Source organism: Camelina sativa, chromosome 1, assembly GCF_000633955.1.
Source record: "Camelina sativa cultivar DH55 chromosome 1, Cs, whole genome shotgun sequence".
In the NCBI taxonomy this organism is placed as follows: domain Eukaryota; kingdom Viridiplantae; phylum Streptophyta; class Magnoliopsida; order Brassicales; family Brassicaceae; genus Camelina; species Camelina sativa.
Window position 1 is genome coordinate 22,784,210 of NC_025685.1, and position 14,226 is coordinate 22,798,435.

Below are 14,226 nucleotides of genomic sequence, written 5' to 3' on the forward strand. Positions count from 1 at the left end.
TTTGTTGAGACACATGTATACTTGGTATGCATTTGTCTCTTTTGGTTTGTATATTTGTCTTGTGAGAAACTTGGTCTTTTGGTTTGTATTATAAATCATGGTTAATATGACTTTATTGTCTTAATCTTGTTTTTGTTCTATTTACAATATTGGTTTCATAATATTTTGAGAAACAGGTACCAATTTCAATTTAAAACATTTATAAATTTGTTTTCCACAAAACATTAGTCGCTAAACAAATTAAAATTACATTATTAATTTGTTTAGAATAGTAGCCAAATAGTCGTAAATCAATAAGCATGTTACGACTACGTTACGACTACAAGCAAAATTACTGTATATCATGATTAGTCGTAAATCCGTCGTAACCGAGTCTTCAAATGTTACGACTACACTACGACTCCTTTACAACTGCCTATATAACTGCTGGTTAATCGTAACTTTGTCGTATCGTAGTCGTAATATTTACGACTCTGTTACGACTATGTTTACGACTACGGAATTTTGTCGTACAGTAGTCGTTAAATAACGACTATTTTTACGACTAATTCCGACTAAGGATTTACGACTACACGTTTTAGCCGTAACTGAGTCGTAAACAGCAAATTAGCGACTACTTAACGACTCTTACTGTAGTCGGGAATGGGCTGTTTTCTTGTAGTGGGAGATTCATTGAAACATTCAGTCTAACCAATGGTGCTGGTCATTTCAGACCTGCTTCGCACGTGTACAAGTATAACTTTGTTAACGGTATCAATGTTAGGGCGAGGGACAATGTTAGTGAGTCGACTTTCTTATCCCTAGCAAATTTTCCAAAGATCTTAGTCCACGAGGTTAATACCAGCATTTTGGTTGGTAAGTTCTTATAAATCTCTTTTTATGTATTTAAAAATTATCGCTAACTAATAATTGTCTTCTTTAGATGTCATTGGTCAAGTTGTTAATCTTGGTGATGTTGAAGACTTTGATGTTAACAATAAACCAGTTAAGAAGATTGAACTTCGAGCTAGAGATGAAAAGTAAGTTTTGATTGAATAAAATTTTCTAACCAATCGATGTTTGTTATTTTGATAACTGTTAACTTGATTTATATGTCAATGATGAGAGATTGCCTGTCACTTTGTGGGGGAAATATACGGTTGAATTTTTCAATTCAATGTGAACATGCATATGAGAATGGTGTTACCATTGTTTGCATGCTGCGTTTCACCAAGATCAAAAAGTTTAAAGGTATTATTTTCTGTATTTGAAAAAAAGTCAGTTACTTGAAGATATTAAATTATTAATTTGATACATAAATACATAATTATCCTTAATGATTTGATTTCGATAACTCTTTTGAGTGGCACGGTTAGTAATTACTTTGTGTGATTTTAGACATTTTCAAAATGTAATTAACTTTTAGTAGTATTAAGATCGGAATTTTTTTTAACAAAAATTAATTATGTGGTAAAACAAGAAAAAGATAAGTAAAAAGAAGACAAATACAAAAGGGGGAAAAATCTAAAAACGACAGAGAGCTTCAAGTTGGAGTTAGCTTAGCCCCTTTTTTTTTTTTTTTTTTGTGCTCAGAAGAAAGAACAGTCGCCGGCAAAAAAGTCTCAACTTTTTTCCTTTCCGCTGTTCACTGGTCACCGGCATTTCTCTCTTCTCCGACTTGATTTCCTTATCGCCTGAGTTTCACGGCGATGGGAGACGAGAAGCCGGCGGTTGTGATGGCCAATCGAGAAAGAGATCGGGAGCTTCTGATTCCCGTCGCTGATTCCGGCGACAAAGACGATGGTCCTTCTTCGAAGCCTTCTTCTTCTGCTTCCTCTTCCTCTTCTTCTTCTTCTTCTTCTTCTTCTTCTTCGCATCAATCCAGCCACGAGGTCTAGTTTCATCTCCTGATCTAGAATCTTGTTCTTAGTTCCTTTCAAGATTTAGTCTTCATAGATTTATTTGTTTCCCCCTTAGTTCAGAATCTTGGAACTTGTTTTACCCTAGATTCAATCTATCACCAGAACACTTCCTGGAACTTGTGTGAACTAGCCAAACACTGACCTTTATTGTGCAGAAGCTTGTAAAAATTTGACCTTTCCTGATTGAGTCAAGTATGAATTTGCATTTCAAGTGTTTTTGTTAGGATCTGTCGATTCTTGAGTCTTGTGATGTTTATGGTCATTCATGTTTTCAACCATATATGATACACATGGAGCATTGTGGTCTGATGCTTTAGCTATTTCCTGCAGACTTTAAGCTTGTTCATTAGGGGTTGGGCGTCCAAGAAGTTCATGACAGGCTGGTAAGCAAGCGTTGAATTTTTTTTGGCATTTGATTGTAGTTGGCATAGATTCAGAATTTGCGCTGATAGTTTTTGAAATCTCAATTGCTCTTTGCAGTGTTATCCTACTTCCTATTGCAATTACTTTCTATATAACATGGTGGTTTATTCACTTTGTGGATGGATTCTTCTCTCCAATATATGCACAACTTGGAATCAACGTATTTGGTAAGCATTTGAATTGTCCCTCTTTATCGAATCAACCACTTGATATGATCTGCTGCTCACATGAGTTTGATTTTGGTTTTGCAGGTTTCGGTTTTTTGACTTCCATAGCATTCATCTTCTTGGTCGGGGTGTTCATGTCTTCGTGGTTGGGAGCATCGGTTCTGAACTTAGGAGAGTGGTTTATCAAGCGAATGCCATTTGTTCGTCATATCTACAACGCCTCTAAGCAGATCAGCACTGCCATATCTCCTGGTATCGCTTAAGAAAAAACTTATTTTACATTTCTAAGTTAATTATAATTTTCTAATCTCAACTTGCTCATATCCAGTTCTTTCTCTGTTCAGATCAAAATACACAAGCTTTCAAGGAAGTTGCAATCATTAGGCATCCCCGAATAGGCGAATATGCATTTGGCTTCATTACATCGACTGTTGTTCTCCAGGTGAGTGAAACTGCTTGGTTCAAGGATTTTGTTATTGTTTTCAGAACTTTTCTTGTAGGATACAGAGGGCATAGACAATTTCTAAGCATTGTTTGTTATAATTAGATCCTTTCTATAGTAAAATGTAGTAATGCTCTGTCATTGCAGAACTACCCAACTGAGGAGGAACTTTGCTGTGTATATGTTCCCACGAACCACCTTTATATCGGAGATATACTACTTGTCAACAGTAATGATGTTATCAGGCCGAATCTATCTGTCCGGGAAGGAATAGGTGAGATTTCATAATCTAAACTCAGCCATCGTGTGGCTTATTGTCTGTCCTAGATGTGTTGTTTTGTGGAAAGCTACTGAACTATTTACACTCATTCTTCATCTGCAGAGATTGTTGTATCGGGTGGAATGTCAATGCCACAGATTCTATCGACTCTTGATAAACCTTCGGCCTCAATCGATAGAACTACAAGTCTATAGTTTCATGCAGAACACTTTCTCTTTTTGTTGTGGGTGACGATGAGTGCGTTTGTCTCTGGAGTCTCTTCAGTATTGTTGGAATATTTCATTTGTGTTTACTAAAGTGTATAATGTAAGGTAGGTCTCTCTTCTTTGATATGAATCACTCTCCTGAAAATATTATTTTTCTCGAAAAAGCTTTGCGAATTTTCTGTTATGACAAGAATTGACTTGAAGCCTCCGAAATCCAAAATATGATTTTATTTTATGTATGCTTCAAATCTAAAGCAGAAGTAACATCAGATCTTCTGTATTCCTAAATCATATCGAAATCAGGCTAAAGCATGTATGTTCCACAGTAAACAATCACTGTGATTGCCGATGGTAAATAGCAATGTACACTAATAGTGACAACAATTTGTAAAGAGACAGCTCTTATGAATCAAAGAGAAGAATTTGGAAGAAAGAAAAGAAGAAGAATGCCTAACCTAATAAAATTGTATGAATAGTTATATAATAATAATACTCTCTAAGCACCTGCTAATGTGCTGAAGCTGCGACTTCTCCTCTGTTTTAGAATATCTAAGAGGAAGAAAACGGTGTTGGTGACATTACCTCGTAAGTCAGGCCTGGGGAGGTGGATGCAGCTGCATTTCTGTAAAGTCATTTTTTCCTAAAGGAGTAAATATTGATTCAGAGGTCTTTCTTCTCAGACAAAGCTGGAGTTTTATGAAGTTGAGTTTGTGCGGATGTAGTTGGTGTTGTTGTTGTTGCTGTTGGTGTTGGTGTTGGGGTTGTTGTTGTTAGCTGGGAAGGTTGCTTTATGGTTTGAGAAACTCCATTCGCAACTGGTCTTTGTTGAACCACTGGCTGGACTTTGACGGCAGTGTGCGCAGGTGTATCTAGATTCATTCTTGACGAAGAAAAATTTGATTCTGCAACAAACGAACAAAAACTAGGTTTTAAAACGTGAATCTTATGTTTGGCTATATACCCCATTTTCTTGATGATCAAAGAAATGTCTTACCTTTTAATTCTCCGCAAGAAATAATCTGGTTAAGGCAGTCACGGAACTTGGTTAACACTACTTTCTCCTGTTCTGCATAAAACTGGTCTTGCCCGCCGTTTGGTAGCTGTGAGGTAGGCTCAACCGAACCTTTAGGTGAAGCTGCAACCATTAACATAGTGTCCCGTTCGTCACACATCAATGCCAAAGTGTCTGGAGATAGTGACCTCCCTTTGGAGCCATCTGAACTGGAATCCTCTGGACCAGATTTCTCAGCTTGATTTCCAGTCGCAGCTATCTCAATCTCGGTACCTTTATTATTGCCTTGTCCTTGATCTTGCACAGAAGAAGATACGGACGTTTCTTTCTGATCTGCTAACCGTTTTTCTGTTAATGCCTTTGCAGCTTCCCCAGCTACAGCAACCAGAACAGAACATAGGGCTTTCACATTCTTCGGTTGAATTATGTCTGCCAAAAGAGACCTTCAAAAGAAAACATATTTATAAATCAGTTTCTGCAATCCCAGAGAAAAGATTTAGCTTTGTCAACACATCAGAATTTTACCTATATACAACTTTGGATGGGCCTCCAGCACGAGAATCAGTTTCCGAAGATGGGGTTCTTCCAGTATTTGCCTGATACCAATAATTAAGATCTAACATTTCACTAACCAAGGAGGACAGATAAGGAAAGCATATAGAATATTAACCAGACGGAGCAAATAAACTTGAGGTTGTAACTGACTTACCTGGCCAAGCCTATGAGTTGGTGAATCTTTGGTTCCTTGGTTGTAGAAAAACTCCTGACCTTTCTTTCTCTTAGGACCTGGAGCAGATGCAAAGCCATAGGAACCGATAGCTCCAGTTATGGCAGCATTTACGTGTTGGAGGTAAGCCACGTTGTGGGAATGTTCACCGTGAAAGAGCGATTGTCTATCTTCACTTCCTTCAAAGTTTTTGCAATCCAAACATTTACAGTTCTCAGAACAAAGGATATTTGCTTGAAAGCACTCACAGTACTTCTTAAGACATCCTGATTTCTTGCAGTGACAGCCTTTGTAGTGTTTCCCTAACATCACAGGTTCACCAACCTCCTCCTGCAAATCGAGTTAAAATTTTCAAAAGTTATCCAACAACCTTAATAAGACCAACAGGTTAAAGAGCATTAACACAATTAAGTAAACCACATACCCTGCTATCTCGTCCGCCGTGTGGACTGCTAGCAATCTTAGGCTTGAATGCATTTGGATTCCGATCCAATATTGTTTGAACAGCTTCTCGTCTCGCGGTGTCAAATTCAACGTTGTTGAAACAATTCACACAGTTGCAACCATCACAGTAAGTACCGGATGCAAAGCATTCACAGTACCTAATCAAAAGACAATGCATAGTAGTGCTCAATTCGTATGAAATCTATATACCACTGAGTAACAAAACATAAAATAGACTTACAGCCGACAATGCATAACATAATGCCCATCAAGGGTTAGATGGAGAGAGACTTACAACTTCAAGCAGCGTGAGTGTTTACAGTTACACTGTTTCTTCTTCTGAGGGGTTCCATCTCTAGTTTCCCCCACACCCACAGGCCTTGGTTTCGAGTTCGGAGATTCAAACCTTTCCCTATGCATTATGAAAAAATTCAAAAAAATCTCTAAAAAGATCGACGCTTTGCTTCAATCCCCAAATCTGACTTCTCAAAAAAGTTCAAATTTTTGAATAAGAAAGCAGACTTACGGATGCCTAATTGGGACGTGAAGAAGCCCCTGAGGCTGTGGCGGCGGTGGAATCGGAGTCGCCACCGTCGTCGTCGAAACAGGTCGTGCCTGACTTGTAGTAATAGGCGGCGTAGCCGTCACAGCAGGTGAAGGGATTGATGTGACGGGAGCTTGATTAGAGTGAGGTGGATGCACCACATGAGTGAAATCGAGCTGCCTCGCCGACTTCATCGAGTCTTGTGTAATCACCTCATCCTTTTTTGGCGGGAGTTTGTCTCCTTCTCCTTCACCTTCTCCCATCTCCCAAAATTTTCGAATTCCTCTGAGAAAACACACCAAAACCCAGAAATTTTTCCCCCAACGAAATTCAAAAAAAAAAAAACCCAAAATTTATAAATCACCAATTCAATTACAAATCAGCTTTTGAGAAAAAACGAAAATCTCAAGATCTGAATTCACAACGAAAAAAAAACCCAGGAGCCGAATCGTCGTCTACTTTAAAAAAAACCTTAAAAAATAAAAAACGGGATTTTGAAATTCGTATTTATTGATCTAGACTTAGAGAGAGGTAAAGGAAATTAGGGTTTTGAAAGGTTTAAGAAGACGAAGAAGTAGAAGAAGAGAGATTTGGTAGCGGAACCAAAAAAAAAACAGAGAAATTTGGGGTTTTGAATCTTCTTCTTCTTCGTCTTCGTTTTTTTAATTTTAACACTCATCGTCGTCCTCCCTCTCTTATACATGTTTTTGAAATTTCATTTTTTTCTGGATTATATTAGACGGTTAGATTTGTTTCGCATTTTGATCGTACGGTTGTTTTTAGACACGTTGATCCGACGATTACTATTCATATAAGGTTTGAAGTGTGGTTCTTCTTTCACCGTCCGATCCTCACAAATTATATTACAAAAAAAATTGTTTTTGAATAACAGTTTTGGCCCTAATCTTTTGTTTATTCACGAATTTGTCGTAATCTTTTATTTGTAATGTTCTTGCCCATAATTTAATTTTTGGGGATTTATAGAAACTGAAATAATGATTTCTAAGTAACCTTTTTAATTCACTTGTATTTCTTATGTCATCTCATACTTTATTAATCTGACAAAAAAGAAAAAAAGTCTAGCAAAATACATAATTAAGGTTTAATTTTCTTATGACTAATAATAATAAAATTAATGTTTATTTAATTTTAGAGTATAGCTAAAGTTGACTAAATTTGGGTCTAATTTTGAGTAATCAATTAAAAAAATGAGATTTATTTTCTATAGAGTTGATATTTTTTTTTTACGTAGTTACCAAAAGTTAAAAGATTGTTTTGACTAATTTCTCCCTTAAATAGCTACCGAATCTTAGATAAGTATGTTGATAATGTTTTTGTTATTTAACCCCGCAAACAAAAATAATTGCGATTTAAAAGCCAACAACAAAAAAAACTGACAATCATATACCTATAACCGTAAAAAAGTTTATAACAATCAAAATCAATCAAGACTAATGGACCAGAGACTATGTTTTAGTAATCCAAAGTTTTAGTCTCTGGACTAATGAACCAGAGACTAATGAACTCACACAACTATTACGTTTTTTTAGGAAATGGTTCAGTATATATTACAAGTCCCACCGTAGCTATATTTGGTGTTTTAATAGGAACATCAACTACTATTAAGTTGAAGACACTATAAGGAATTACAAAGGTGTAGATTATTAGCATACAAATTAATTATTTAACCAACTAATGCTTCTTCCTTAATTAAGTTCATTTGTATATAACATTAAGGCTAAGCTAAGCCATAAATTTCATCTTAGATCTCCAAGACTCAATCCAAGACTTTTGAGAAGTATAGGGATTTTGTAGTGGGTAAAAAACCTAGTCGGGCCTAAACCCGAAATGAATCCAATTATCCATCGTTTAAGTCCAAATTTGAAAACTCCTCTGTTTTTTTTAAATCAGTGGGTGGATTTCAGTTGACATGTGGATGGATACTCCGAACTTGTTTTTTCTTTGTTTTTCTTTCTTTGAATTTATGCTTAGTTACCATGTATTTGTATTTTGTACTCCTACTCTTTTTATATTCATATAAATCTTACTATATTTATTCAACTAAATTCCGTTTGTATTTACAAAAACTGTATAATACAATTATTTTGATGTAAACTACCTAAAATTTGCTAACAACTAAAAGTTTTGATGCCATTGATCAAACTGGGTGGGATGGATTCTGTTACATATTGGTTACTGTTATTGGTTATTATAAATCGAAACACCAAAGCCAAACACATGTTGATCAAGTTATCATCGACATTACTCATAATATCACTGTTACTCTGAATTCAAAGTACTTAAGAGTTTTCAATGTTTTTTTTCTTTTGGCTATGACAAAATTAAGAGTGTTATAAACTATATTATAAGCTTGGAGGTAACAAGTACTTTATTATGAGGAGAATCAAAAGGAGAAGAGATCTAGAAGATGAGTGTATGGATTTGAGAGAGAAAAACTTGAGAGAAACTTAGAGAGATAATAAGACTTCTCACTGTACATTTTTTTCTTCTACAAAACTCATATTTATAGAGGAAGGAGACAAAGACAAGCATATAGGGGTTGGTGATAAGTTGTGAATCAAGTAAACAAGTGTCACATGCATTGCATGAGGAGGGACACTTGTTGTGATGGATTGCATGAAGGAGAGACATTTGTGGTGATGTATACTCACACAGTTTTATAACACCCCCCCCTTGAGTATCCATCACTAGTGATGAGTTACATACTGCCTCATTAAAAACCTCATAATGGAAAAACCCAATGGGATAAAAACCATGTCAAGGAAAAAAAAAGTACAGTAGTGTAAACTCCCCCTCTAAAAAACTTTACAGATCTCGTAGATGCCGCATTCCAATACTATGAATATGCTTTCTCAATGTTGAAGTAAGAAATAATTTTGTAAATATGCTTCGTAGTTTTCAACGAATAGTGATGCAATCTCCACCTGAAACATATGAGTCTTGTTCTCTTCATCATTGACATTCTCATTTTGAGGTCGATCTTTTGTGTGTTATTTGCTACCTCGTTAAAAACCTTGTCATGGAAAAATTCATTGGGATAAAAACCATGATAAGAGAAAAAGAGTACAGCCACGCGAATCATCATATTCTCCCCCTGAAAGTATCATCTTCAATAGATGCATTTTGATATGAATGAAGTAGGCACCTTTGTAAGTACATCTGCTACATTATTACTTGAGTTGATGTATTGGCTATCAACTTCCTTATTCTTATCAAATTCTTGGCCGTAAGAGAGGAATATGTCTTGTTTTGTCGCTCTTCGTGTAACTTCCTTTGAATTGGACGACATATGCAATAGAGTCTTCAAACCGTGTTGTGACTATCTTGGTTGCTTCCTGCTAACGGGTCTCAACAAGCATTAACTAGCTGATGTCGATCAAACCCTCTGTTTGAAATTCTTTGTCAACATGTTACGAGGCTCCAGTCTTAGGCGGGTAACTATTGGTTGATGTTCGGACATCATTTGAGCCATTAGGGATTCTCGATATGGCATATGAAGCACAACTATTTGGCATGAATCGAATAAGCGATGGCCAAAGTCTATCACTGAAACGTCATAAAGTTGTTGTTTTGCGATATATCTTTATATTGATCCGATATAAATCTTCTATCTACAAAACCAACTAAACCAAACTTGGGGGTTCCAAAATATAATAAACCCAAGTTAATCATACCTTTGCAATAGAATATATGTTTTAACTCATCTCAAAATCTACTCATAGAGAATGAGCTATATGCTGCAAAGAGATTAGTAGAAAATGCTATGCACAATTCATAAAATATATAACGTCAGCATTTATATATGATTTTATATGACTATATATATATATATATATATATATTTTTGACTTCTATTAGAAGTGATTATTATAACATCTATTTCGAAATATGTTTCCAAGATCTCTTTTTTTCAAACCTTTAAGGGTTTTGATGATCATCAATGAGTTCTCGAGAACATAATTATGATATCATATATTTTTCAGGATAAGCTCTTCAAGCATCCCATAAGGCATATTTCAAGCCATTCATATAGCATTTGTTTTGTTTGATAGGGTATTTTAACAAAACATGGCGCGACACACCATTTTGTTATATATCATTATACCTTTTTGATTCTTGGACCACTAGTCCAAAAAATACTCGTTTTTCATACTAGTTTATATAAACTTGACTACCTCTTTTATTGGCCAATATATATCTCTATACGCTCACAGAGCGGAGATTTATGATCCTCATTAATAACATTACGCTATACAATTTATTGTCGACATGTATGTCTTTGGTTCCATATTTTTCGTAATGACATGGTTAATCGAGATCTCTTTAATCATTATATAAATGATTTTATACATGTACATGATTTCATTATTAACCATATCAATCGGTTTCTCTACTCCTCTAGAGAAGTATCTTGCTCCTTTTTATGATTCTATATGCTCCTCTCTAGGAGTCTATTAGCTCTTCTTAAAGATTCTATCTACTCCTCTTTAGGAGTTTATTTGCTCCTCTTTTGAGAGTATAATCTTCTTTTTAATTTGCTCATTTTTCTTTTCAAAGATTTTATCTTTCTTAGGAACCAAAGTAGTCTGTCATGTTTCTTATGTATCATAGACTTAGTATGTCATCCGTCAGAGACATATTTTGTTGGAGCAATTCTAACTGCGATGTGAGATTTCTCATAACTACAAGTTCATATTCATTTATGTGAGGATCAATAATTATATGAAATCTCATCCATCAGCTTTTTTGCATTTGATTTGCAATATATATTTTGAATAGTGATTTGTTGAACTTTTGAACTTTCAAGTTCATATTCATTAGTTTCATTTGTTCAAAGATCCAAAACTATTCGATGATTCTCCCATAATGAAGGGGAACTTTTATCATCCAACTTGATGATATGCAAATCTTGCAATACGCATATCTCTCATAAGATGGCTCTATATTATTAGAGCGGAGATCCATCTCACGCAACTATATATTTCATCCTCTTTGGATGATATTTTTATGTGGTGTAGAGGAGCATTTACAATATATATCACACACCCATAATATTCAAAATGAGAAATATTTAATCTCCAACCATGATATATAACATGGGATAATTTTTTCTTACGAACCGTTGGCCTCATATATATGATATTTTACATGCAAAGTTGCATGTTCCATGTAAAAAAATAGAGACTACATCACCATGAATCATTTTGCAATCTCTTGGAGTTGCACTATGAACGATTCATTATAGCTCATTTTGAGAGTGATTATCATGGATGTTACACTTTATCACATGTGACACATATGTGATAAATTATGGGATATGACTTCAACAAAGTTATATCGCTATGGGGTGTCAAATTCACCAAAGTTTATCGAATTATTGTCAATTTGGGATTCTTTAATTCTCCCCCTCGAGATGGTAACTCTTAGAGTTCATTCATCTCGTACTGAATCCCACTTAAAGATCAACAACATACCAATTTTGGTCCCCTTATAAGGACGTGGGTCTAGTATCATCCCCTCTCAAGATGATGATTATTCATCTTGCACCGAATCTTACTTTTAGATCGGTTGTATTCGGGGTTTAATATGGAGAGTAGAAAAGAAATGAACCATCATATATATAAAATGAGCTTGTTAAACTGAAAGAATGGTGATTGGACCAACATTATATGATTCTAGAGGCATAGCCTATCACATAGTTAAAGAGGAGGTATACAACCATCGACTCCAGAAATAAGAAATAGAATTTTAAAATTAATTTTAATAAATTGATACAAATATAATATAAATTATATTACCTCAGAAAATGTGAATGGAAGCATGCAATGTTTGAATAAGCTTCCTTTTCTTTTCATAAATTCCAATGATATTTAATATTATTTATAGATCACGATCATTTACTATTATTTTGCCATCTTTGTTTTTGCATGATATAATTATATATACATGCGTGTCTCCAATATGGTCGAACATGCGATACCATGTTTATTTATTGTCTCAATATAATAATTTTCTGCAGAAAAAATGTCTTTGAAACTCCATGAGTTTATTTGAGACCTTGGAGAACACGAGACATCGATAATTATGAATCTGATATCTTTGGAAGTCGAGAGACAAACTCATCTAGACTTTCCAATTATTTTTTGCACTGTCTAAAATGTATTGACATGTGCTTAATATATTCTCATAAGAGAAATATATTTTTGATTATAAAGACATTTCATTGTTTTTAAATCTTATATAACACATATAATTATTTTTTACGAATAAATAAAATTAAATAAACAAACATATAAATTCAGAAAATAAAATTAAGAGCTATAGCCTTATATATAAAAATTTAATAGACATAATTTTTCTTTGATCATAGAGTAGGCAGAGCCTATCATATATAATGATCAATCCAGAAAAGATAAAGCTTTTTATTTGATCATTAATGAGGTTGACCTCTATATGTATAACGATCAGTCCGGAAATGACATAGCCTTATATTTGATCGTATATAAGACAAAACCGATCTTTCCGGAAAGGATATAGCCTTTTGTTAGATCGTGATGGAATGACGAAGCCTACTATATCAAATGATCAATCCAAATATTATATAGCTTTATACATGATCGTAAAGGAGACAAAGCCTACCATATATAACGATCTGTCTATCTGGAAAAGACATAGTTTTTATTTGCTCGTGAAGGAGGCAAAGCCTACCATATATCTAACGATCTATCCGGATATGACTTAGCTATAGATTTGATCGTAAAGGAGGGAACGCCTACAACTTATGACGATCAATCCGGAAAAGACATAATTTCATGATGTCTATAATATTTATGTTCTATAAACATAATTGAAACAATATAAACTTACTTACCTCGTAAAAACTCCAGCGGTAAAGACATCGTGCTGATAACGTGTTATGAACTATATTATAAGTTTGGAGGTAACAAGTATTTTATTATGAGGAGAATCAAAAGGAGAAGAGATCTAGAAGATGAGTGTATGAATTTGAGAGAGAAAAACTTGAGAGAAACTTAGAGAGATGATAAGACTTCTCACTATACATTTTTCTCTTCTACAGAACTCCTATTTATAGAGGGAGGAGACAAAGATAAGCATAGAGGGGTTGGTAACAAGTGGTGAATCAAGTAAACAAGTGTTACATGCATTGCATGAAGAGGGACACTTGTTGTGATGGATTGCATAAAGGAGAGACACTTGTGGTGATGTATACTCACACAGTTTTATAATAAAGAGGACGTTTTTTTATTTTTTGAGCAACAGACATGATAAGACATAAGTGTGCATAGTCTTTTTGAAACAAACAAAAAGTAGTAATCCAGGAGTTTTAGTCTCTCATTGAATAATTACTGTTGATGATAAGTATAATGTAATTGATAAACTCCACAAGCCATCACCAAAATGTACGTACCAAATATGAGCTCTTCAATTTTGAGACGTAATAATTTTTTCTGCACGCCCATACCAATAATAAAACTAAAATACAATCATCAGTTCATTAAGAGAGTAGATAAAGTTATGATTAATTAAAAAAATATGATTAAATAGGCCATCTCATACTCGTCAACTGCAAATGTTCAAAGGCCAAAGGCCAAACATCATGAACAACCAATCTTGGAGGAAACTGATTTTTTGTTTTCTCAAATAGATTGGTTGCTCATGATGTTATAACATCTACTAAATTTTTTTGGCCGACGAAAAATCAAATAACAACAGAAAGTGAAATAGGTTACTGGAGAGTGAATCCGAACGCCGGAGCCCAATAGTCCGCGCCATTGTCGCTACCAACTTGGAGTGTGCATGAGACTGGGACAAGACAAAGTCCTCTACTTCTCAAATCTTTCATTGGTTCTTCGTTAGGATTTGACTTTTGATTGTCCGTCGATGATGATGAAACTCCTCTTTTCATGCGATACTCATTTACAAGCTGATCACCAAATCAAAAAAGATTTCTTCAGCATATATATTTGGAAAAAAACATTAAAACTATAGTATAGTGTGAATGTTGGTGATAAAACGGGTCGGCCCGCTCCACAACAAT

General features: G+C 34.7%; 2 protein-coding genes across 2 annotated transcripts; one reads left to right on the forward strand and one right to left on the reverse strand.

Annotated features, from left to right (window-relative positions):
• LOC104702142 (protein CONTINUOUS VASCULAR RING 1-like) lies at positions 1,547–3,625 on the forward strand. The gene is made up of 7 exons (XM_010417969.2): positions 1,547–1,871; positions 2,232–2,284; positions 2,382–2,491; positions 2,576–2,743; positions 2,836–2,933; positions 3,081–3,207; positions 3,316–3,625. Exons 1-7 carry the CDS (start codon positions 1,689–1,691, stop codon positions 3,405–3,407), a joined length of 831 nt encoding a protein of 276 aa, XP_010416271.1. The 5' UTR covers positions 1,547–1,688; the 3' UTR covers positions 3,408–3,625.
• Positions 3,633–13,210, reverse strand: LOC104702151 (protein tesmin/TSO1-like CXC 6). Its single transcript, XM_010417985.1, has 8 exons — positions 13,039–13,210; positions 6,129–6,431; positions 5,898–6,014; positions 5,583–5,760; positions 5,141–5,488; positions 4,957–5,027; positions 4,414–4,874; positions 3,633–4,321 (listed from the first exon to the last, which is right to left on the reverse strand). Exons 2-8 carry the CDS (start codon positions 6,407–6,409, stop codon positions 4,080–4,082), a joined length of 1,698 nt encoding a protein of 565 aa, XP_010416287.1. The 5' UTR covers positions 6,410–6,431; positions 13,039–13,210; the 3' UTR covers positions 3,633–4,079.

Coding starts and splice junctions, on each gene's coding strand:
- LOC104702142 (XM_010417969.2), top strand. CDS start 1,689: ATGGGAGACGAGAAGCCGGCGGTTGTGATGGCCAATCGAGAAAGAGAT. Junction 1,872..2,231: donor CGCATCAATCCAGCCACGAG/GTCTAGTTTCAT, acceptor TATTTCCTGCAG/ACTTTAAGCTTGTTCATTAG. Junction 2,285..2,381: donor AAGAAGTTCATGACAGGCTG/GTAAGCAAGCGT, acceptor TGCTCTTTGCAG/TGTTATCCTACTTCCTATTG.
- LOC104702151 (XM_010417985.1), bottom strand. CDS start 6,409: ATGGGAGAAGGTGAAGGAGAAGGAGACAAACTCCCGCCAAAAAAGGAT. Junction 6,015..6,128: donor CACGTCCCAATTAGGCATCC/GTAAGTCTGCTT, acceptor CATAATGCATAG/GGAAAGGTTTGAATCTCCGA. Junction 4,322..4,413: donor TTCTTGCGGAGAATTAAAAG/GTAAGACATTTC, acceptor CGTTTGTTGCAG/AATCAAATTTTTCTTCGTCA.